At 47.0% G+C, this 25,920-nt stretch overlaps 2 protein-coding genes across 2 annotated transcripts in view; both read right to left on the bottom strand.

Annotated features, from left to right (window-relative positions):
* Nucleotides 1-25,920, bottom strand: part of IQANK1 (IQ motif and ankyrin repeat containing 1) — a 46,159-nt gene that overhangs the window by 15,861 nt on the left and 4,378 nt on the right. Inside the window, 4 exon segments of the mRNA XM_037802633.1 lie at nucleotides 9,010-9,139; nucleotides 9,210-9,401; nucleotides 9,950-10,036; nucleotides 10,640-10,773. Coding sequence (XP_037658561.1) covers nucleotides 9,010-9,139; nucleotides 9,210-9,401; nucleotides 9,950-10,036; nucleotides 10,640-10,773 — 543 coding nt within the window.
* On the bottom strand, nucleotides 18,033-19,792 carry LOC119509526 (pyruvate kinase PKM-like). Its single transcript, XM_037803544.1, is given in 2 exon segments — nucleotides 18,033-19,519; nucleotides 19,522-19,792. Coding segments are annotated over 2 exon segments (1,758 nt in total).

The following is a 25,920-nucleotide window of genomic DNA, read 5'->3' as shown; positions in this document are numbered from 1 at the left end:
TTAGCATATTTATTTGAAAATCTTTAATTGATTGTTTCACTAAAGTGAAACAATATCTCAACTGTATCTTAATTGAGGTGTAAGTTTGTTCCTGTGACTGGGCCATATCTTTGTTTTTCCTAGTATACTTTGTAGTTTTCTGTTGTCCAGGCATCTGGTTTCCTTGATTACCCCAGTCACATTTTCCCAGACCAGAACGGGTTCAGGTCTCAGAATGGGGTTATATTCAGTTTCAAGTCTCCCTGAGGGTGTATCTTAGAAGATTGACAGACTTTCCTGTGAGGTCTCCAGTCACTGTGCTTTCCTAACCTGCCCAGCAGTTGGCACCTGTCAGCCTGTCGCTCCTGACTGGTGTAAGGAGGTGTGGCCCCTTCAGTTTATATTTTGGCTGTTTTCCCCCAGGCTCTGAGGTCTGAGTTCTGAAGGGAGAGGCAGGCACTAGAGCTGTGTCCCACCTCCTTTCTCTAGGGAGTTATCTTCTTCACTTGAATTGCTCCTTTGTGTCTCTGATTCTGTTATCTCCACCCCTGTCTGGGTCAGAGTGCTGTGAACTGAAGATGGCTGAGGCTCTCTCCACTGAGCCACTCAGGCTGAGAGAGAGAAAAATGGAAAGAAATCCCCCTTTCAGAACCAGTCCACAGCTCCCCAGTTTTGCCTGTCGGCCAGAGATAGCAACTGGTCTTCTGGGCTCCCTTTCCCAGGACACAGGAGTTTTCTGGCTCTTTCAGGTCAGTTGTCACTAAAAGTCTCCATCTGCTTGTTAGGGGTTTGTCTATGTTTGCAGCTTGTATTCAGCAGTCCACATTGGTTAATTAAACTGCAGCTGGAGCTGGGCTGAGCTGTATTTGCTCACTCCGGGACTGCTTCTTTCTCCTACAGTGAGGTCTTGTAGCTCAGCCTGCTGTGGGGGGAGGGGGCTCCCAGCACATTTCAGCAGTTTTTACTTACAGATTTTATGCTGCAACCTCAGCCATTCCACCCAGTCCAGGTTGGTGTACAATGTGTGGACAGTCATGGTTGTCCCCCAGCAGTTGTTCCAGATTATTTACTAGTTGTTCCTGGTTGTTTATTAGTTGCTCCAGGGGACTAACTAAATTCCCTCTCTACACCACTATCTTGCCCCTCCTCTCCTTTGCATTCTTGATACTGGTAATTTGTACCCTTCTTTTTGCTTGATCAATCAATGAAAATTTAGCTATTTTATTGCTCCTTTCAAGCAATCAACTCTTGTTTTAGTTTCCCTTCTGCATATTGGTTTTCCTTTTCTTTGTATTCTTTTCTTCCTGATTTCTAGCCTATTTTCTTTGGGCCTAAGTAAGTTGTGACAACTTCTTGAGATGCATGCTTACATTATTTGTTTTCAGACCTTCTTTTAAAAATATATGCATTTTCAGGTCATAAACTGCCACATAATTATAGTTTTATGTGCATTCCATATTTTTATATGACATAGTCCCATATTTCATTTCAAAATGTTATCCATTTCTATTGTGATTCTCCTTTGACCCATTTTTTTAAAGGAAGATTTGCTTAACTTCCAAATATTTGGATTTTTTCTTATTATCTTTTTGTTATCCTGAGGACCCAGGGCCCTGCCCCTCCTCCACTTTGAGAGCAAGTCAAGCATGCAGCCACCTAAGTGATGCGACAGACACTAAAGGTCAACAGACCCCCCGGGGGGAAAGAATGCATCGTCAAAGCCTTGAAACTCCCCTTCCCTGAGCACTGTTAATAACGAAATCTCGCAAGACCCTGCTGGAACGCCATTGTCACACCCTGTGGACCTGAGTCTTCATAAGCCACACACACACACACACACACACACACACACACACACCAGCACTCCCTGCTCTTTTTCACACATTCATTTTCCATGGCCGGCGGGCGCAGCCACGGACCATCTCCCATCAGTGAGTCCCCATGACACCCATGTCCCCTTCCATGCCTGGTGTGTTTTTTTGGTACCAGGGCTAAGCTGGGTTGGAACAGTTCTATATTTCTAACTTTACTCAATTAAAGTTAGAGAATATCGTGTAGGATCGCAAACCTTTGAAAGTTCATCATCTGTGGTTTATGTCTCAAAATGTGGTTGATTTTGGTGAATGTTCTGGGTGCACTTGGGGTAAAAAGTATTTTCTGCAGTTAGTGAAATCAGTGTTCTATCCACGTCTATTAGAGTCAAGTTTATTATTCACCCTGGGCACTAAGAGCCCTAGGCGATCCAGATTTTAAAATGCCTGTAGACAATATACTCAAGAAAATAGATGACCATGTGGAGAATTTCACAAGAGAACTGAGAGATATTAAAAATAAAATCAAATTCAAATTCCGGAATTGAAAAATGTACTAACTGAAATTAAGAACACAATAATTCATGTTTTGTTTAACTTTTTATTTTGAAAGAATTTTCAACTTATAGAAGGTTACAAGAATAGTACAAAGAACCCCCCCCCCATTCTCTTCATCATATTCTTCAATTAATTTATATGGAAATGCAAAGGACCCAGAATGGAGTTAGGTAAGGAGTTCTTAGAGCTGAACCAAAAGTATGACTCATAAAAAGAAAAAAAAATGACAAACTGGACTTCATCAATTGTAAACATTTTTATGCTTCAAAAGACACCATTAGAAAAGAAAAGACAAGCCACAGACTGAGGGGAAATATTTGCAAATCATATATCTGGTAAAGAACTTGTATCCACAACATATAAAAAAACTCTTACAACTCAATAAATAAGAAGAAAAACAACTTCACTAAAAACTAGGCAAAAGATTTGAATAAACATTTCACCAAAGAAGATAGACAAATGGCCAGAAATCACATGAAAAGATGCTCAATGTCATTAGTCATTAAGGAAATGAAAATTAGACCACAATGAAATACATTTATACCCAGTAGAATGGCCATAAGCAAAAGCAAACAGTAACAGGGAGGAAGAGGATGTGGAGAAATTAGAGCCTTTGTACATTGTTTATGGGAATGTAAAATGGTACATCCATTTTGAAGAGCAGTTTGGCAGTTTATTAAAAAGTTAAACATGAACTTCCCGCACAAGCCCACAATCCCACTCCCAGGGATCTACACGGGGAGGATGAAAACGTGTCCACACAAACACACACGCAAGTGTTCACAGTAGTGTTATTCAGAGTCGCCCAGAATTAGAAACAACCCAAATGCCCATCTTTTGGTGAATGGATAAACGAAGCGTGGTATAGCTGGCTGCGATGGTTTGAGGCCGTGTGTATCCCAGAAAAGTGTGTTCTTAAGCTAATCCATTCCCGTGGGTGGGGACCCATTGTAAGGAGGATCTTTTGGTGCCTAGGTTCTTTAAGTTGAGATGTGACCCACCTCGTTAAGGGTGGATCTTACTCCTCTTACTGGAGTCCTTTATAAGAGGATAAAAGACAGAGAGAAGACAAAGAAAAAAATCCCCAGAGAAGCTGAGGGGGGGAAAGCCAGAAGCTGAAGACAGTGAACCCTGAGAGAAGGACCAGAGGATGCCCCAAGGAGCCGAGGACAGCTGAAAACCAGTCTTTGGGGAGAAGGTATTGCCTTTTGACTCCTTGATTTGGACATTTTCATGGCCTCAGAACTCTAAGCCTGTAAGTTAATAAATCCCCACCGTAAAAGTCAACTCACTTCTGGTGTATTGCATTTTGTCAGCATTAGCAAACTAAAACCCACACTATGGAATTCCATTCAGCAATGAAAAGAACAAACTGCCTATATATGCTACAACATGATGCACTTCAAAAACAATATGCTTAGTGAAAGAAAACAGATGAAAAGGATTCCATCAGATACAATTTCACATATATGAAGTGTCCAGAAAAGGCACGTCTGTAGAGACGGGAAGATGAGTGGCTGCCTGTGCTGGGGAGGTATTAGGAACTGCCAGCAGACAGGCCCAATGGATGTTCTGGGGTGATAAGAACGTCCTAAAACTGGACTCTGGTAAGGGTTGCTCAGCTTTATAAACTTACTAAAAAGTCACTGAATTGTACACTTGAAAAAAAGAAAGAAATCACTATTCATAGTAAACAGATACAGATTTTTCCTTTTTAATAAGATAAAATAGTGGTGAAATCTTGTATCTCATGGAACCTTCATGTTCTAGTTTGCTAATGCTGCTGGAATGCAAAACATCAGAAATGGATTGGCTTTTATAAAGGGGGTTTATTTGGTTACAAAGTTACAGTCTTAAGGCCATAAAGTGTCCAAGGTAACACATCAGCAATCGGGTACCTTCACTGGAGGATGGCCAATGGGGTCTGGAAAACCTCTGTTAGCTGGGAAGACACGTGGCTGGTGTGTGCTCCAAAATGGCTTTTTCCTAGGATGTTCCTCTCTAGGCTGTAGTTCCTCAAAAATGTCACTCTTAGTTGCTCTTAGGGTGTTCGTCCTCTCTTAGCTTCTCCGGAGCAAGAGTCTGCTTTCAACGGCCATCTTCAAACTGTTTCTCAGCTGCAGCTATTCTCTCAGCTCCTGTGCATTCTTCAAAGTGTCCCTCTTGGCTGTAGCTCCTCTTCAAAATGTCACTCTCAGCTGCACTGAGTTCCTTCTGTTTGTCAGCTCATTTATATGGCTCCAGTGATATAATTTAGACCCACCCTGAATGGGTAGGGTAACACCTCCATGGAAACTATCCAATCAGAGTCATCACCCACAGTTGGGTGGGGCACATCTCCATGGAAACACTCAAAGAATTACAATCTAATCAACACTACGTCTTCCCATACAAGATTACATCAAAGATAATGGTGTACATTGAACTGGCACACTTAGATTCAATGAAATTCAGTAGTTATGCCTTAAGTTTTGGCTAAACTGACATTCACTGTTTGCCTTATTGTGACTAGGAAAACATTATTCATAGCTGAGCCATGTATTATATTTTTAATTCATTTCCTTCTTGTACAGCTATTTGTTTCACAAGGAGTTAATACTTTTCCATCTTAGTTTTCTGCATCTCACTAAATTCTCAGAAATAATTGAAAATCTCTGAATACAACCAACTCATCGTGCAGTTTGTCAACCCTGTCTTGGAGACAGCCCTCCTGCAGGCCCTGCCCTGGCTCCCATTGGGGCGTGCTCTGGCCTCGTGCTCAGCCGCTGCCCTGCAATTTCTGCTCACTGTCGTCTCACAGACTCCCTTAGCCTCTGTCTGCTGCTGGATCCTTTCTGAGTCCCGTGTCTTCATTTCCCAGTGTTCTCCCTCATCCTTTAGTGGCTTCCTAAGAAAGTTTGCAAAGGAGGAAAAACATTTTGAGACTTTGCATGTCTGGAAATATGTCCATTTTATCTCCACATTTGACTGATGGTTGAGCTGGAAAGCATTTTCTCAAAATAGTGAAGGCCTTGAAAGAGCCAATGCACTTGGGTCTCCAGGGCTGCTGCCGGGGGCGGGGGGCTGATGCCTTCTCTGCATGTGCTCTGCTTTGGTTTTGTGGTGAACCCCTCTAGGAGTCTCTGTGTGTGCTGCTATTCATTGGTGTGACTCTCTCCCCATTGTTTTTTTTTTTTGGGGGGGGGCACTTGCAACTCAGAAACTCCAACTCTGGGAAATTTTCTTCAACTTCACTGTTAGCTTCTGCTCCGCCATTTTTCTCTGTTCTCTCTTTCTGAAACTACTTTTATTTTGATGTTAGACCACTGGACTGAAGAATCTAGTTTTTTAATTTATTGTGTCCTATTGACCGTTGTGCTCGTTTGAAACTACGTGCCCCAGAAAAGCGTGTTCTTCAAGTTGGTGCATGCCTGTGGGTGTGAGCCCATCCTAAGCAGGGCCTTGTGAGGGGCTCCTTCAGTTAGGGTGGGGCCATCCTCCTACTGGGGTCCTTTATCACAGAGTGAATACGGGCCTGGGCCTTCTCTCGCTCAGGCCACAGAAGCAAGAAGCAGAAAGCAACAAAACCCGGAAGAGAAGAGGGGACCAGCAGACGCCGCCGTGGGCCTCGCTGTGCTGCAGAGGGGCCCGGGGTCACCGCAGCCGGCCTGTGGGAAGAGAGCGTCGCCTCGATGAGGCCTCGATTTGGACATTTTTCTCAGCCTCAAAACTGTAAGCTGATAAGTTCCCATTGTTAAAAGCTAACCCATTTTACAGTATCTGCTTTCAGCAGCCTTAGGAAACTCAATGTGCTGGTTTGAATGAATTATGTCCCCCAAATGCCATTATCTTTGATGTAATCTTGTGTGGGCAGATGTATCAGTGTTGATTAGATTGTAATTCTCTGAGTGTGTCTGTGGAGATGTGCCCCACCCAGCTGTGGGTGGTAAGTCTGATGAGACAATTTCCATGGAGGTGCGGCCCCACCCATTCAGCATAGGCTTTGATTACTGGGGCACTATATAAGCTCAGACAGAGGAGCGAGCTTGACACAGCCAAGAGGGACACTTTGAAGAAAGCACAGGAGCTGCAGATGAGAGACAGTTTGAAGATGGCTGTTGAAAGCAGACTCACTCCGGAGAAGCTAAGAGAATACAAATATTCCAAGTGCAACTAAGAGTAACATTTTTGAGGAGCTGCAGCCTAGAGAGGAATGTCCTGGGGGAAAGCCATTTTGAAACCAGCTTTGGAGCAGACACCAGCCACGTGCCTTCCCAGCTAACAGAGGTTTTCCAGACACCATTGGCCATCCTCCAGTGAAGGCACCCGATTACTGATGTGTTACCTTGGACACTTTATGGCCTTAAGACTGTAACTGTGTAACCGAATAAACCCCCTTTTATAAAAGCCAATCCATTTCTGGTGTTTTGCATTCCGGCAGCATTAGCAAACTAGAACACTAACACATCCATTTGTTTGTTTCTTTTTGTGGTGGTGGTTCTATCTTTTGAGAGATTTCCTACACCTAAGCACCCCAGTCTCCTATAGAATTTTTAACTTCATATTTTTAATTTCACAGAGCTCTGGTCTTCTATTTGATTGGTTTCTGAATGTTCTTTTCTCATCCCTGTCTCAGGGATATAAAGTCTTCTCTAATCTCTGTGAAGATATTAATTAGGTTTTTTCCTCCTGTACATTGTCTCTCTCCACACAGGTTCTTGTCTGCATGGTGACACAGAGCTGTTTTGTTTGGTTGGTTGGCTGAGCGCTGACCCACGGGGACTGACGGAGGACCCCCCAGTTGCCAGGATCTGTCGTTCTCCCTTCTGGAGTGCTGAGCTCATCCAGAAGAGCCTGTGGGGACGATAGCCCTGCAGCCAGAATCCTGGGGGTGGCAAGGTCGAGTATGGGCTCAGCCACTTAATCCCCCATTTTCTGATCCAGGGTGCTATCTGATGTTCCTGGAACAGGGTCCCTTTGGTTCAAACTCCAGAGAGTACATTTCAGTCCTGTGCTGGGGTGGGGAGGAGACCAGGCTTCTGAACAGCGGCCGGGATTCCCCCACACCCCTGCCTCCAGCTGCTGAGCCGCCCAAGGTTTTCCTCGTGCCGAGCAACTGCCCCGCCGCCCTCCCTCCCCAGCACTGCCCTGGGGCTGAGGCCTCCTCAGCCTCCCCACACGGGGAGCTGAGGGGAGCCCCCACGCAGCCCCCCGGGGATGGCGCGTCTCTTTACAGGCTGCTCCCCGGTCCCCTCCACCACCCGACCTACCCTGGCCTGAGAATGTTCTGGTGACCCGGGGCCTGCACAGGTTTCTAGAGGTGATGCAAAGTGAGGGTTTTTGTTTTTGTTTTTTTCTTTTTTTCCTTTTCTACCTTTACTGGGTTCTTTGGTGATTTTAATGGGCGTTATGAAGAAAGGAGAGATTACACATGCAGCTAGTTCAGGCAGCCCCATCACTTCCCCACCGTGCTTACGCCCCCGTCACCTCACACTGCATGATCACGTCAGATGTGCTGAGTGCGCCAAGTCGGACGCTCATGTCCATTAGTTCTCATCCCTACCACATACTTCAGAGTAGTTATCATCATCTTGGTTTCACAAAAAAGAAACCAAGCCTCAGAGAGGCTGGGCAACTTGCCCATGGCCACACAGCTGCCCAAACCCGAGTTCCTCCCAGGAGGCCGGGCTGCTTCCGCGGGAAAAGGGAAGGGGGCTTCTTTTACATTTTCTTTTTGCGGTATTTCCACACATCTGAAAAGACACTCATCTGCTGTTCATGGCACCGCACTCAGACCTCTGAGCTCTGTCTGGCAGAAGCAGACATCCCCAGGGCTCTCTCTTTCTGGAATGCTCTCGGGCTCCCCACCTGCCTGCTTCTGCAGCCCCCCAACCCCACCCCACCCCCCGTGAGTCCAGAAGGCCCCCTTGCCTTTGTCCCCTCACCCATCCCGGGCACATCTGTCCCAGCACTGGTGCAGTGGGAGGGCCACCCCTGGGCTCCTGGCCTCACCTGTGCCTCCCGAGGAGGGGGTGACCCCTTGTGCCCTGGAGGAGGGACCGGCAGCCAGGGGCTCCTTGGGTCCGAGGGAGGAGGCCAGGCCCCAAGGCAGCAACCCGTGAGGGGGGACCTGAGGGTGGGGTCCCCTGCTGGGCAAGGACCCTGGCCCCCTCCCCCAGCGGGGGTGAGAGGACCCCACATTTTCCAGGCAGCTGCATCTCAGCTTTACCGATTTGCACCGGATCCTGGGTGGGGCGGGGGCGGCACATAACGGCACAGGGGGAGCAACTGCGGTTCACCTTAAGTTGCTTCACAGGAACTCAGGGTCGGGGCCTTTGGCTCTCCCAGCCTCGCCGGCTGCTCCGCGGGCCCACTCCCTGCCTGCCCACGTGCACTGAGGGAGCTGCATGTGCCTCAACCCCACCGCGGGTAGGGTGCTGGCGGGCGGGAGTGAGGGCATCCGCACCGGGGCTCCAGCTCTGGAGAAACACGCGGGAGAGTAAGGAGCGGGGCGGGTGGGCCCTGCAGCCCTTCCCCACCCCACACCGGATGGCGGCCAAGGCCTACGTGGGAGCCTCAGTTTCCCCGGCCCTGACAGCAATCCTGCTCGCTAAGGACAGCGGGGATTCAAGAAAAGACAGCAGAGACGCGAGGGGGGTGTCCGTGCAGGGTGGGACCCTGCGCACCTGCTCTGGGGTGTTCCCATCGTCGTCATAGATGCGGGGGTCCGCTCCCAGCTTCAGCAGCACCTCCACGGCCCCCAGGTGGCCCCCGAAGGCTGCCCGGCACAGCGGCGTCCGCCCGAAGGCGCCCTGCGAGGGAAGCCCCGAGCTCGGCCGCCGCCCGGAGCAGGGGCGCCCGCCCGGCCTCGCCAGCACCCACCTTGCTGTTGGGGCTGGCGCCCAGCTCAGCCAGCAGCTGGATGGCCAGGGGCTGCCCGCCCGCCGCGGCCTCGGACAGCGGCGTGTTCCCGTGGCTGTCGGCGCCCTCCACCAGCGCCACGCGCCTCTGCAGCCGCCGCGCCAGGCCGCCCTCGTCGCGGCCCACGCCCTCGCGGCCCAGCAGCTCCTCCTCCTGCGCGGGCGGCGGTCACGCACCCGGCCCCCGCGCCCCGCGACCCCCGCAGCCCCCACTCCCCGCGACCCCCGCGGCCCCCGCGGCCCCCACTCCCCGCGCCCCGCGACCCCCAGCACCCCCGCGACCCGCGACCCCTGCGTCCCCCCGCGGTCCCCACCCCAGCGACCCGCGCCCCCCGCGGCCCCCACCCCCCGCGACCCGCGACCCCCTGCGACCCGCGACCCCCACGACCCCCGCGACCCGCGAGACCCGCGGACCCCTGCGCCCCCCCGCGGTCCCCACCCCCGCGACCCCCGCGCCCACCACACCCCGCGCCCCCCGCGCCCCCCAGGACCCCCGCGACCCCGAGACCCGCGCACCCCGCCCCGCGCTCCCCGTGCCCCTTGCGCCACCCGCGGCCCCCATCCCCGCGCCCCCCCCCCGCCCCGCGCTCCCCGCGCCCCCTGCGCCCCCGTGGCCCCCACCCCCCGCGTCCCCCCGCGACCCCCGCGGCCCCACCCCCCGCACCCCCCCGCGCCCCGCGACCCCGCGACCCCGCGGCCCACCTCTTTCAGCACCGCCTGGATTTCACCCACGTTGCCGTCGAACGCGGCCTCCAGCAGGCGCCGGCGCCGCTGCGCCTCCTCCTGGCGCTGTCACTGCCCCCACCCAGGCTGGAGGTCACTGCACCCCAAGCCTGACGTCACTGCCCCCACCCAGGCCTGACGTCATTGCCCCCACCCAGGCCTGACGTCACTGCCCCCACCCAGGCCGGAGGTCACTGCACCCCAGGCCTGACGTCACTGCCCCCACCCAGGCCGGAGGTCACTGCACCCCAGTATGAGTCACTGCATTCTCAGGCCTTACATCACTGAACCTAATCCTAAAGCCACTGAACCCCTAATTCTGAGTTCACTGCCTCCCTCAATCTGAGGTTACTGAACCCCTAACCTGAGGTCACTGAACCCCTAATTCTGAGGTCACTGCTCCCCTAATCCTGAGGTCACTGGTCTCCAGTCCTGAGGTCACTGCTCCCCAGTCTGAGGTCACTGATCCCCTAATTCTGAGGTCACTGTCCCCCCAGGCCTGAGGTCACTGCTCCCCAGTCCCAAGATCTATTCTGCGATGACCCCAGTCCTGAGGTCATGACCTCTCCATCCTGAGCCCCTGCCCCCACTCCCTGACATCACCTCTTTTCTTCCCACTCGCTGGTCCCTGGCCCAGGGGACCGTGGCTGCCCCAGGCCCTGGCCTCACCTCCCGCTGCAGCTTCTCCGTCTGCCCCAGGTACTCCTGGTGCACCTGCCAGCGGCGCTTGAGCTCCCTTCTGGCCAGGAGCTGCCGGAAGGCGCACTGGATAACCGCGGCTGCCTGGTCCTCCTTGGATGGCCCTGGGGGAGGGGAGAGGCATGGTTGGGTGGACCCCAGGGGGCCACCAGATGTGTGCCAGGATGAGGTGGCCCAAAGGTGCCCCTGCATCACCTGGTGCAAAGTCCACACCCACTGTCCACGTCCCCAAGCACAGCCCGGCCCACATGTCCCCGACAGGGAGCTGGTGGGGGTCCCACAGCAAGCCTCCTAACCACCCACCACCCACCCGGCCTGGGCCCATGGCATCTGGCGAACACGTGGGCCGAAGAACTCAGTAGGGGCCCTGAGGACAGGCAAGGAGGGTGGCCTCAAGCAGAGAAGCCTCCAGGGACCTCCCCCGGAAGGTCAGTCACACAAGGGCCATAGCACGGGTGAGAGCTGGGCTCCATTCTCACCTGCCCGGCATAGCCCTCACCTGCACCCACATGCTCAGGCCACAGAGGCTCTCGGGTGTCCAGGAGGATCCCAAACCATGCCCTCGAGGGTGCATTCTCCCACAGCCCCCAGTGGTGCATGCCCGGGCCTGAGGCTCGCAGCTCACTTCCCTGGGCCTGGGTGCTTGTCTCTAAAATGGGGCAGCGATGGCGGCTCCACCCCACGCGGCATCTAACATTCCAATCATAGAACACTCCTAAATAGCACAGCAAATGCTGGACCTGTGGGGCTGTAACTGTGACGCTGAGCTATGAGCAGACGGGACAGATGCACAGCGACAACCACACCCAGCACAAGAAGCAGCGGCGGGAGCCAGGCAGACACGTGGCAGGCAGGAACCGGCGGAAAGGCCTAGCAAGCGAGCAGCACGGCCGGGCTCCCCAAACGCTTCAGCCCATGGAGGAACTTAACAAAGACACCAACTCAATAAACCAAGGGATCACAGACAGGAGGGATGAAACGCAGGGGGGCTGGGGAAGACGGTTCCAGGAATCCCTCCCTGCACCAAAACAACACCAGAGAGTAGTGGAGCTGCACAGCATCCAGAGCAGCGCTGGAGGAAGAGGCTGGAAAACTGCAGTAAATACTGGTGAGTTCCACCCTCCAGGCAGCAGCTACCACCCCCTGCCACCCAGCACCCACGAGGCCAACAGCATGGGGATCACAGCCCGGGCTCCGGATGCAGCTCACTGGGGCTGGGTGGGCTGTAAGGACCTGGTCCTCTTAAATCTGGGGTTGGGGGCTCTGAACCCCAATCACTGCTTTTTTTTTTTTTTTTTTTTTTTGAGTATCAAAGCTATATTAAGTATTTATTGTGCTAAAACATCTTAACGACTAATATAGACTTAATAAAACTTATTTCAAACAATATTTACACTTAGAATAATAATATTGAGATACATTAAGAGACTTAATCATGAAAGAGCCAATAATGATAAATTTATCATGCTTAGCTAAAAAGGGAAGAAAAGAATAACTTTTAGAAGGAAGTTAAAACAAAAGTTTTGTTGATTAAATTGCTTTATAATTTAATGTTTTACGATACAGCTATGATCAACAAATATTTTTAAATGAATGCAATTTCCAGTTGTTTATCATATAGTTTGTTTTCCAAAGTAAAATATATATAATATACAATTATATCAAATAATATTATATAAAATGATATAATGCAAAACAAACTTACAGTGTTTGGTGCTAAGTTCTCAGTGAGTATTTGTGTTGGGTTTTATATTATACTTTTTTCATATGCTTAATCTGTTTTGCCTTAAATCTTCCTGATATGTAACCTATATTTAGTCTCTTTGCCCTCTCCTAAAACTTGACAATTATAATGGTGTCCCAGGTTGCAAGATAATTTAGTGAAATCACTAATCATCTAGAACAAAATGCTTTTGAAATAAGAACATTTGTAAGGTAGAATCACAATAAATTTGAATGAAAATTATTTGCTAAATAATTATAAAAAATATTGATCTATCATCACTTCCATGCTGCTGCCTCTATTCTGCAATGAAAACTGTGTGGAGCCTTCAAAAATCAGCCATAATGAAATATAGTTGGTATCAGTCTTCAAAATCTATGCCAATCACTGATTTTGATCAGCTACTTCAGATTGCTGGGAGGCTGGCTCTGGGGGTGGCCACTGTCCCACCCCCTTGGGAAAAAGTGGCAGAGGAGTCTTAAAGAGAAAGTACCCAGTTTTTTTACTCTTTTCTCTTTCCATTCCCCGTTTGGGAGCAAAGAGTTTGGAAAAGTCACATAAATGGCTCCAGCCCTCAACAACAACAACAAACAACAAAAACCTAGCAATCCTAGGGGAATGGAAGAACTAGATTTCCAGAATTATAACAACATAACATTCAGAATGGCCAGTTATCAACAAAAAAATTACAAAACACATGAAAAAACAAGAAAGTATGGCTCATTTGCAGGAAAAAAAGAATTTCCCAGAATCCATCCCTGAGGAAGCTCACACATTGGAACTATTAGTCAAAGATTTTAAATCATCTGTCCTAAATATATTTATGGAATATATTTGTATAAGGAATCCATATACAAAGAACTAAAGCAATTTAGGAAAACAAAATAGATAGAAATTATAAAAAGAAACCACACAGAAATTTTGGTTGTGGTAAAGGAATTGAAATGAAAAGACTCATTAGATGGACTCAACAGCAGACATGAAAAGGCAGAAAAAAGGACCAGTGAATTTGAAGACAAGACAGTTGATATTATGCAGAGTAAAGAGCAGAAAGGAAAAAATGAAGAAAGACAAACAGAGCCCGAGGGAGCTGTGGGGCACCATCAAGCACACTGACACAAACATCACTGCAGTCCCCAAAGGGCAAGAGGGAAAGAAAGGGGCAGAAAAAGTATTTGAAGGAATAATGGCTGAAAATATCCCAAATCTGTGAAAGATGTGAATATACACATCTAGGAAGCTCAATGAACTCCAAGCAGGATAGACTCTAAGAGAGCTACACTAAGACACAACATAGTAACATTGCCAAAATCCAAAGACAAAAGATTTTAAAAGCAGGAAGAGAGAAGTGACTTGTCACATACAAGGGATCCCAATTAGATTAACAGCAGATTTCTCATCAGAAACCATGGAGACCAGAAGACAGTGGGATGACATATGTAAAGTCCTTAAAGAAAAAACTCAACAAAGAATTCTATATCTGGCAAAATTATCTTTCAAAAAGGAGGTTTAAGACACTTATGGGTAAACAAAGGCTGAAAGAGTTCATTACCAGACCTGCCCTACAAGAAATGCTAAAGTGTGTCCTTCAAGCTGAAATAAAATGTCACTAGGCAGTAACACAAAGCCATAAGAAGAAATAAAGAATATTAGTAAAGATAACTACCTACATAGGTGTTCCGGTTTGCTAATGCTGCCTTCTTGCAAAATATCAGAAATGGATTGGCTTTTATAAAGGGGGTTTATTTGGTTATACAGTTATAGTCTTAAGGCCATAAAGCGTCCAAGGTAAGGCATCAGCAATCGGGTACCTTCACTGGAGGATGGCCAATGGCATCCAGAAAACCTCTGTTAGCTGGGAAGGCACGTGGCTGGTGTCTGCTTGCTCCCAGGTTGCATTTCAAAATGGCGTTCTCCTCAAGGATGAAACAAAGTACAATAATGTACGTATCATTGGTGTCCCAGAAGGAGAAGAAAAGGGAAAAGGGGAAGAAGCAATAATAGAGGAAATAATTAATGAAAATTTCCCATCTCTTATGAAAGACATAAAATTACAGATCCAAGAAGCGCAGCATACTCCAAACAGAAGAGATATGAATAGGCCTACGCCAAGACACTTAATAATCAGATTATCAAATGTCAAAGACAAAGAGAGAATCCTGAAAGCAGCAAGAGAAAAGCGATCCATCACATACAAAGGAAGCTTAATAAGACTATGTGCGGATCTCTCAGCAGAAACCATGGAGGCAAGAAGGAAGTGGTGTGATATATTTAAGATACTGAAAGAGAAAAACTGCCAACCAAGAATCCTGTATCCGGCAAAGCTGTCCTTCAAATATGAGGGAGAGCTCAAAATATTTTCTGACAAACAGACAATGAGAGACTTTGTGAACAAGACACCCGCCCTACAGGAAATAATAAAGGGAGCACTACAGGGTGATAGAAGACAGGAGTGTGTGGTTTGGAACACAATTTTGGGAGATGGTAGCACAACAATGTAAGTACACTGAACAAAGGTAACTATGAATACGGTTGAGAGAGGAAGGTGAGGAGCATGTGAGACACCACAAGAAAGGAGGAAAGATAAAGACTGGGACTGTGTAACTTGGTGAAATCTGGAGTATTCAACAATTGTGATAAATGTACAAATATGTTCTTTTATGAGGGAGAACAAGCAAATGTCAACCTTGCAAGGTGTTAAAAATGGGGAGGCACTGGGGGAGGGATGCAATCAGCATAAACTAGAGACTGTAACTAATAGAATCATTGTGTTATGTTTCCTTTAATGTAACAAAGGTGATATACCAAGGTAAATGCAGATAAGAGGGGGGGATAGGGGAGGCATGTTAGACACTTGACATTGGTGGTGGTGTCTGATTCCTTATTCTACTTTGATTTAAGGTTATTTTTCCTTTTGCTGCTTCCTAGCTGTCATTTTTTTTCCCTCTTTCTTTTGCCTCTCTACCTTCTTTGACTCTCCCTCCTGCCTTGTGGAAGAAATGTAGATGCCCTTATATAGATAGTGGTGAAGGTGGTGAACACATAAATGTATGACCATGCAGAGAACCATCGATTATTCATTTGGGATGGAATGTATGGTGAGTGAACAAAACCATATTAAAAAGAAAAAATGGGTTGATGACAAAACCTCAAGGCCAATATATTGAGTGAAATAAGCCAGACACATAAGGACAATTATTGCAGGGTCTCACTGATAAGAACTAATTATAATATGTAAACTCATAGACATGAAATATAAGGTACCAAGATACAGGACAAGGCTTAGGAATGGGGAGTGGTTGCTTAGTATGAGCAGAATGTGCAATTAGGATGAACTTCAATGTCTGGAAATGAACAGGGGTGTTGGTAGCAAGATGTGAGAATAACTAACAGCACCGAATGGTGTGTGAATGAGGTGGAAAGGGGAAGCTCAGAGTCATATATGTCACCAGAAGGAAAGCTGGAGATCAAAAGATGGGAATGTATAAAACTGAATCCTATGGTGCGCAATGTCCATGATCAACTGTACAAAGACTAGAAATCGCTTCCATGAACCAGAACAAATGTATGACAATACAATTAGAAGTTAATAATAGAGGGGCATATAGGGAAGAAATATATACCTATTCCAAACTATATACTACAGTTAGTAGTATTTCAACATTTTTTCATAAACAGTAACAAATGGACTATACCAATACTACGAGTCAACAATTGAGGGGGGTTGGTTAGGGATAGGGGAGGATTAGAGTTTCCTCTTCTTTTTTTCTTTTTTCATCTTTCACTTTATTTCTCGTCTGGAGTAATGAAAAGTTTCTAAAAGTTGAACAAAAATTAAGTGTGGTGATGGATGCACAGCTGTATGAGGGTACCCAGGGGCATGTGATTGTGCACTTTGGATCTTTGGATAATTGTATGGTATCTGAACAATCTCAATAAAAATGAAAAAAAAAATTAAAACACACACACACACACACAAAAATGGCATTCTCCAAAATGTTGCTCTTGGGGTGTTTTGTGCTCTCTTAGCTGCAGCTCCTTTTCAAAATGTCACTCTCAGTTGCTCTCCAAAATGTCACTCACAGCTGCACTGAGTTCCTCCTGTTTGTCACCTCATTTATATGGCTCCAGTCATTTAATTCAGACCCATCCTGAATGGGTGGGGTAACACCTACATGGAAATTATCTAATCAAAAGGTTCCAACCTAATCAACACTAATACGTCTGCCTCCACAAGATTGCATCAAAGATAATGGCATTTGGGGGACCATAATACATCCAAACCAGCACAACAGGTACATATAAAACCCTGTACTATTGTACTTTTGATTTGTAACTGCTTCCCCCCATATGAATTAACAGGAAAATGTGTAAAATAACATTCTAAATCTATGTAAATGGACATGCAATGCATAAAGATGTAATCTGAGCCAATAACAGTACAAAGGGGGAGGGACGAGATCCATAGGAGTAGAGGGTTTTATACTACTGAAACTCGGTTGGTACTAGTCGATCTAGGTTGTCGTTCCGGTTTGCTAATGCCGCCATTATGCAAAATACCAGGAATGGATTGGCTTTTATAAAGGGGGTTTATTTGGTTACAAAGTTACAGTCCTGAGGCCTTAAAGGGTCCAAACAAAGGCATCAACAATAGGGCATGTCACTGAAGAACACCAGTGGCATCTGGAAAACCTCTGTCAGCTGGGAAGGCACGTGGCTGGTGTCTGCTCCAGGGTTCTGGTTTCAAAAGGCTTTCTCCTGGGACATTTCTCTCTAGGCGTCTGGGGGTGCTTTTAGTTTCTCTCAGGCAAACTCTGGACTAACAAAAGTCTACTATCGACGGCCTTCTCCAAAATGTCTCTGTCAGCTGCAGCACTGAGCTCTTTCTTGTCTGAGCTCTTATAGGGCTCCAGTGATTTAATTAAGACCCACGCTGAATGGGCGGGGCCACATCTCCATGGAAACAATCTAATCAGAGGTATTACCCACAGTTAACTGAGTCACACCTCCATGGAAACAATCAAGAGGACTCACCCTAATCAGAAAGATTAATAAATCTGCTCCCCCAAAAGATTGCATTAAAGAATATGGCTTTTGGGGGAACACAATATATCCAAACTGGCACAGTTGTTAAGTTGTTAATAGTTTTGTTTTTTTTCTCTTCAGCTGTTCTTTGTTGACATACGGGTGGGCTCTATAGCAACAGGCCTGGCAGTGGCTGCAGTGGGGGGGAGTGAAAGGAGGAGTGTTTTCTGCGGCAACAGCTGAGCTTAGTGCAGGAAAACAGAAGTGCACAAAGCACGAACAAGGTGGGAGTGGGTGGGCTGAGGGGGCTGGGGAAGCACGTAAGGGCCAGGGTCAGAGTCTGCTTCAACCAGAACCAGAGCCCCGCGCCCTAAGGCCCCTATCCTTTCTGGTTGTCTCCTGACCCCGGGCCAGGATCGGGAGTTCTCTGGGTATTCGTTTTCTGCAGGAACTGAATTAAGTATAGAAAGCAGAGGGAGCTGTTGCCTCTTACGATAAGCCCTGGGGCCTCTGGTCCTACTTGGGGATGGGGGTGGAGGGCACATGATGGGCAGCCAGGTTCTGGACTACCCCTACCCGAGCAGTGTCTAGAAACAGTCACACATCACAGAGACTTTAATCTCCTCTGGTGTCCCAGCCCACCGGTGCCCCACTACAGCCCTGAGTCAGCACTACAAGCATCGCTGGCCTAATGGAGGGTTGAGGGAGGGGGTGGGACAGGGGCTGCAGGAGGGGCTCTGAGGCCCAGCAGGGCACAGGCACTACATGCATGGTGTTGGTGCAGCCACAGCCCGGGCGCCATCCGTCCAGCACAATGACCACATCTCCCTTCTTGAAGACGCTCCAGTGCTTGCCAACATTCACAGCCAGGTTCACACGGAGGTCCACGTCCTCAGCCCAGGCATCCTGGACAGGGCCCTTAGAGAGCACAGGGAAGATGCCGCGGTACAGGTGAGCCTGGCCAGCCGTCTGGGGGTTTCGAGTCAGAGCAGTGATGGGGGCACAGGGGCACTATCTGGCCACCTGGTGAGCAAACCTGCCAGACTTGGTGAGGACGATCATGGCCCCACTGCAGCACTTGAAGGAGGCCTCCACGGCACCCACGGCGGTGGCTTCAATGGGGTCGCTGGTAATGGGCGCCAGGTGGCAGAGATCCTCAAACAATTGCAAGTGGTAGATGGTGGCCTCTGCCTCGCAGGCAATCAGGCGCTGCATGCGGACAGCCTCCAGAGGGTAGTCCCCTTTGGCTGTTTCTCCAGACAGCATGATGCAGTCGGCTCCGTCCAGAACAGCATTGGCCACGTCACTGCCCTCAGCCCAGGTAGGGCGAGGTTTCTTGATCATGCTCTCCAGCATCTGGGTGGCACAGATGACAGGTTTCCCAGCTTGGCTGCACCACCCATTCATCATCTTCTGAGCTAGGAAGACCTTCTCTGCGGGAATCTCAATGCTCAGATTATCACGAGCCACCGTGATCCTATCACTGGCCTCCAGAATCTCGTCAAACCTTCGAACTCCTTCGTGAGTCTCTATTATGCTGATTATCTTGATGTTTTTTCCTTTCTCGCCCAGGATCTTCTTGACTTCGTGGACATCACATGCCTTGTGAATGAAAGATGCAAACACCATATCCATGTTCTGCTCTACCTCAAACTTGAGATCTTGAGTATCCTTTTCTGACACAGCAGGCAGGTCCACAGCAGCCCCTGGAAGGTTCACACCCTTCTTGCTGCCCAAGGAGCCACCATTTTCCACCTCCATCACCAGGAAATCAGGACCTTTCTCCTTTACCTGCAGAGAAATAAGTCCCTCATCCACGTAGATCTTGCTGCCCACATCCACCACGTTGCAAATGCTCTTATAGTCCAGCCATAGGACACTCCCATCACACTTCTCCATGTCCGCGTTATCCAGAGTGATTTTCGGAGTGGCTCCTTTCCTCAGCTCTACCTCAGCAGTGCCACTGCCCTTGATGAGCCCCGTTCAGATCCCAGGTCCTTTGGTATCCGGGGCCACAGCACCTGGCCGGTAGAGAACGGGGTCAGAAGCACACACGTTCTTGATGGTCTCTGCATGGTACTCGTGAGTTCTGTGAGAGAATTCAGATGAGCCACATTCATTCCAGATTTAATCATCTCCTTCAACATTCCCACTGATCGGGAGGCTGGGCCAATGGCACAGATGATGCCAGTGTTCCGGGCCGTGATGGGTGGCGAGTTGATGTCCAGGCGGCACACGTGCTGCACGCAGCTGCTGGGTCTGAATGAAGGCAGTGGGCCTTCGATGTGGTTCCTGAGGCGCACTGGGTGGTCCTGCACCACAAGTGTGGAAGGTCTGGACGCGTCGCCACTGTGCCAGTAGTTTAAGTTGGTCATTGTAATTACAAAGGTAACCACTAAGAAAATAACTAAAAAATATAGTGAAAAGGAAAGAAGGGAATCAAAACGGTGTGCTACAAAAAAAGCAACTAAATACAGAAAAGGCATTAAAATGTAGTAATTGAGGAACAAGAAAACATACAAGACATACAGAAAACAAGCAGATAAACAGCAGAAGTAAATCCTTCATTCTCTAGTTATTACCTTAAATGTCAATGGATTAAACCCCCTATTAAAATGCAGAGATCAGTAGATTAGAAGAAAAAGCATGAACCATCTATATGCTGTCTACAGGAGACTCACTGCTGATTCTGTGTAACACCAGTCCTTCTCAAATCATCCAAAAATAGAAGAGGAGGGACTACTCCCTAACTCATTCTATGAAGTCAACATTACCCTGTGTGCCAGTTTGGATGTCTTAGGTTACCCAAACGCTATGTTCTTTGATGCAGTCTTGTGGGGACAGATGTGTTAGTGACGATTAGGTTGGAATCTTTGATTGTTTCCATGGAGATGTGACTCAATCAACTGTAGACGAGACCTTTGATTAGATAATTTCCATGGAGGTGTTACCCACCCAACTGTGGGTGAAACATTTGATTAAATTATTTCCATGGAGATATTGACCCCGCCCATTCAGGGTAGGTGTTGATTTAATCACTGGAGTCCTATAAAAGAGCTCACAAACAGAAGGGGCTCAGAGCAGCTGAGAGTGACATTTTGGACAGCAGCATAGAGAGACATTTTGGAAACAGCTGCTGAAAGCAGACTTGTGCTTACACTTTGGGGATGCTAGCCCAGTGTTTGCTCTAGAGAAGCTAAGACAAGACAAAACACCTCAAGAGCAACATTTTGAAGAAAGCACAGGAGCTGAGAGAGGAGCTGGAACACAACCCAGGATCAGCAGATGCCAGCCACACACCTTCCCAGCTAACAGAGGTTTTCCAGATGCCACTGGCCTTCCTTTGGTGAAGATATATTCGTACTGATGCCTTAATGTGGACATTTTTATGGCCCTCACACTGTAAATTTGTAACCAAATAAACCCCCCTTTATAAAAGCCAATCCGTTTCTGGTATTTTGCATAACAGCAGCATTAGCAAACCAGAACACTCTGGTCAGATAAAGATAGCACAAGCAAAGAAAATTACAGACCAACATCCCTTATAAATATAGATGCAAAAATCCTTAATACTGGAAAACTGAATCTAACTGCATATTAAAAGGATATACACCATGCCCAAGTGAGATTTATTCCAGTAATGCAAGGATGGTTCAACATAAGAAAATCAATCAGTGTAGTACACCACATTAATAGAATGCAGGAAAAAACACACACAATCATCTCAATTGATGCAGACAGGCATTTGACAAAATCCAACATCCTTTCATGATAAAAACACTCAGAAAACCAGGAATAGAAGGGAACTTTATTAACATGATAAATGGCATTGATGAAAAACCCACAGCACACATCATACTCAGTGGTGAAAGACTGAACGATTTCCCTCTAAGATCAGGAACAAGACAAGGATGCCCATTGTCACCACAGTTATTCAACATTGCTCTGAAAGTTCTAACCAGAGCCATCAGGCAAGAGAAAGAAATAAAAGGCATCCAAATATGAATGGAAGAAGTCATATTATCCCTATTTGCAGATGACATGATCCTATATATAGAAAACCCCATAGAATCCAGAAGAAAGCTACCAGAACTGATAAACAATTTCAGCAAGTTTGCAGGACATAAGATAAACACACAGAAGTCAGTCTGGTCCCTGTACACTCGTAATGAACAATCTGAAAAGGAAATCAAGAAAACAATTCCATTTACAATAGCATCTAAAAGAATAATACACCTAGAAATAATTTTAACCAAGAATGTGAAAGATTTGTACACTGAAAACTATAAAACATTGATGAAAAAATTAAAGAAGACCTAAACAAATGGAAAGAATTCATGTTCATGGATTGGAAGACTTAATGTGGTTAAGATGTCAATATTGCCAAAGAGTGATCTATAAATTCAATGCAATCCCTATCAAAATTCCAGCAGCCTTTTTTTGCAGAAATGGAAAAGATAACCTTCAAATTCATATGCAATTGCAAGGAGCCCCAAATAACCACAACAATATTGAAACAAAGGAACAAAGCTGGAGGACTCACACTTCCTTATTTCAAAACTTACTACAAAGCTACAGGAATGAAAACAGTGTGGTACTGGCAAAAAGATAGACAAATAGACCAATGGAATAGAACTGAGAGTCCAGAGCTAAATCCACACATCTCTGATCAGTTGATTTTCAACAAGGGTGCTGTTCCAGTTTGCTAATGCTGCCGGGATGCAAAACACCAGAAATGGATTGGCTTTTATAAAGGGGGTTTATTTGAGTACACAGTTACACTCTTTAAGGCCATAAAGTGTCCAAGGTAATGAATTGACAATTAGGTACCTTCACTGGACGATGGCCATTGGCGTCCAGAAAACCTCTGTGAGCTGGGAGGGCACGTGGCTGGCGTCTGGCTTGCTCCCAGATTGTGTTTCAAAATGGCGTTCTCCAAAATGTCTGCATCACCTTCCAACGGCCGTCTTCAAAATGTCTGTGTCAGCTACAGCAGTGAGCTCCTTCTGTCTAAGCTTTTCTAGTGCTCCAGGAGACTAATCAAGGCTCCTGCTGAATGGGCGGGGCCACACCTCCATGGAAACACTGAACCAGTAGGTTCCAACGTAATCCACGCTGACACATCTGCCCCCACAAGATTGCATTAAAGAATATGGCATTTTCTGGGGGACATAAATATACAAACTGGTACAGATGCCAAGTTCATTCAATGGGGAAGGAATACTTTCGTCAACACACGGTGCTGGGACAACTGGAAATAGACATGCCAAAGAATAATTGTGGACCCCTACCTCTCACCATGTACAAAATTAAAATGGATCAACAACATAAAGAGCTAATACTATTAAAATCTTATAAGAAAACATAGGAAAATATTTTCAGAACCTTGTATTAAACAATGGATTTTTAGACTTTACACCCAGAACACAAGCAACAAATAAAAAAAAAAAGGAGAGATAAAATGAACTCCATCAAAATTAAAATTGTGCATCAAAGGAAGTTAAAGAAAGTGAAAAGAACTTAAGAATAGAAAAAAAATTTTGGAAACCATATATCTGGTAAAGGTTTAATATCCAGAATATATGAAGAACTCTTACAACTCAACAGCAAAAAGCCAAACAATCCAATTTAAAAACTGGCCAAGCATTCAAATCAAAGAAGGTGTTCAAATGGTCAATAAGTATATGAAAACATGTGCAACGTTGTCAGCCATTAGAGAAATACGAATTAAAACTATAATGAGACACCACTTCACACCAACGAGAATGGCTATTATTAAAAAAAAAACACACAAAAAAACAAACTGAACACGGCAGGTGCTAGCAAGGATGTGGAGAGGCAGGAAGCCCCGTACATTGTTGGTGGCGTGTGAAACGGGGCAGTCGCCGTGGGGAAGAGTTCAGCAGTGCCTCCGAGTGAAACACAGAAATGCCATACGCTAGCAATTCCACGGCTAGAATATATCCAAAGGATTGAAAGCAGGGACTCGGATGGATGTTTGTCCACCAGTCATAGCAGCATTATTCACAATAGCCAACAGTAACCCAACTGTCCGTCAACAGATGGATGGACAGACAAAATGAGGCATGCACACACCACGGAATATTATCCATACAGTGGCCTGTTAGCCACAAACGGGAATGAAGTTCTGAGACTTCCAACAACACTCACGAACCTTGAAGACATCATGTTGAGTGAAACAAACCAAGCATGAAAGAACACATATTTTATGATCTCACTGATACAAAATTAGAATAAGCAGATTTATAGAGTCAAACTAGAATACAGGTTACCAAGGCTTGGGGAGGGGTCAGGAATGGGGAGTTGATGCTTAACTGGTACAGCACTCCTGTTGGGGGACGGAGAAGTGTGGTAATGGCTGGTGGTGATGGCAGCACGATACTGTGAATGCCATTAACACTCCTGAATTATATGACTGAATGGGGTTAAAAGGGGAATGCTTAGGTTCTAGATAAGTTACTAAAATAAAAAGTTTTTTAAAATGTGTGTTTTAGTTTCCTAGCTGCTAAAAAAAATACCATATAATGGGTTGGATTAAACAACAGGAATTCCTTGACTCACGGTTTTTTTGCTTTTTATTTTTTGTTTTTTAAATTCAGTTTTATTAGCACTTTTCTAAGTTACCCAAAAATTCAAGCACATTATATTGTTTAAGTGTTGTGTCATTTAAAATAAAACTTTGATTAGCTGCAAAAAAATTGTTTTATTGAGATATATTCACATATCCCACAATCATCCACAGTGTACAATCAATTGTTCACAGTACTATCATATTATTGTGTCTTCATCACCACAATCAATTCTTGAACATTTTCATCACTCCAAAAAAAATAAGAATAACAATACAAGTAAAAAAGAACACCTAAAACATCCCTTTTCCCCCATCCCCCATTATTCATTTACTTTTTGTCTCCATTTTTTTACTCATCTGTCCATACATGGCATAAAGGGTGTGGGAGCCACAGAGTTTTCACCATCTCACAATCACGCAGTGTAAACTATATAGTTATACAGTCGTCTTCAAGAATCAAGGCTACTGGGTTGCAGTTCAACAGTTTCAGGTATTTCCTTCTAGCTATTCCAATACACTAAAAACTAAAAAAGGGATATTGTAAGAATAACCACCAGAGTGAGCTCTCGACTCTATTTGAGATCTCTCAATCACTGAAACTTAATTTTGTTTCATTTCTCTTCCCCCTTTTGGTCCAGAAGACTTTCTCAGTCCCTCAATGCAGGGTTCAGGCTCATCCCCGGGAGTCATGTCCCATGTTGCTGGGGAGATTCATCCCCTGGGAGGCAGATCCCACATAGGGAGGAAGGCAGTGACTTTACCCGCTAAGTGGGCTAGAGAGAGAGAAAGCCCACATCTGAGCAGTGAAAGAGGTTCTCTGGGGGTGACTCTTACGCACAATTTTAAGCAGGCTTAGCCTCTCCTTTGCAGTGACAAGCTTCTAAGGGCAAGCCCCAAGATCGAGGGCTTGGCCTAAATTGGTATCCCCAATGCTTGTGAGAGCATCGGTAATCCCGCAGGTGGGGGGGGTTTAATATTTCCACATTTTCTCCCAGTCCCTCTTGGGGGCTTTGCAAATACATTTTTATTCTCTGGCTCACAGTTTTGAGCCTGTGAGAAGTCCAAAATCGAAGCGTCAGCAAAGCAATGCTTTCTCTGCAAAGACTGTGGCACTCTGGGGCTGGCTGCCAGCGATCCTTGGCCCTTGGCTTTTCCATCCCGTGGCCATGCACATGATGGCGCCTTCTTTCTCCTCTGGATTCCACTGACTTCCAGCTCTGGTGTCTCCCGAGGCTTCTCCTTCTGTGTCCAATTTCCTTGGTTTGGAGGACTCCAGCCATATGGGATTAAGGCCTCGTTCACCGCAACTGATGGCACCTTCTATGGTCCTGCCCACAGATGGGCTCACACCTGCAGGTCCTACCCACAGATGGGCTCACACCTGCAGGACTGGGGCTGGCACCTGAGCCTTTTATGGGGGGCACGACTCAATCCCCAGCACGTGCCTGAAAGCGCTGGAAAGACACTAAGAAACTGAAGAATTGAGGGTTCCAGCCCCGGTGAGGGGGTCTCGCTGGGAGGTGATGCCAGTTCTGCAGGGAGAGCTCAGGAGAAGCCAACGGACTGAGCAGGCCTTTCGCCAGATCGTGGGCCGAGGGGGCAAAACTGATCATCAGAACCTGCCTCGAGGCTCTGCCCCCAGCAGTGAGGGCGAACCGTGAATAAAGCCGTCCCCTCTGCCACAGACGCCAGCAGGCTCCAGTGCAGCTTCCCCAGGAACCTCAGTCCCCCGACACCCCGAGGGACAGAGTGAGGGGCCACCACTGTCCTGTGGAGCACCGAGTCGTTGTCACAGCACACCTTCGCTTGTCTGATTGCCAGAGCATTCTACCGCCTCGACAATTCAGTGAGAAAAGGTTATACGATCACCTTAATTGAAGTGAAAAATGCATTTGAGAAAAAACACTCTTA

The sequence above is a fragment of the Choloepus didactylus genome, chromosome 14 (genome assembly GCF_015220235.1).
Source record: "Choloepus didactylus isolate mChoDid1 chromosome 14, mChoDid1.pri, whole genome shotgun sequence".
NCBI lineage: Eukaryota > Metazoa > Chordata > Mammalia > Pilosa > Megalonychidae > Choloepus > Choloepus didactylus.
The sequence above is the reverse complement of the archived record's forward strand: the minus strand, read 5'-3'. Positions and strand labels throughout refer to the sequence as shown.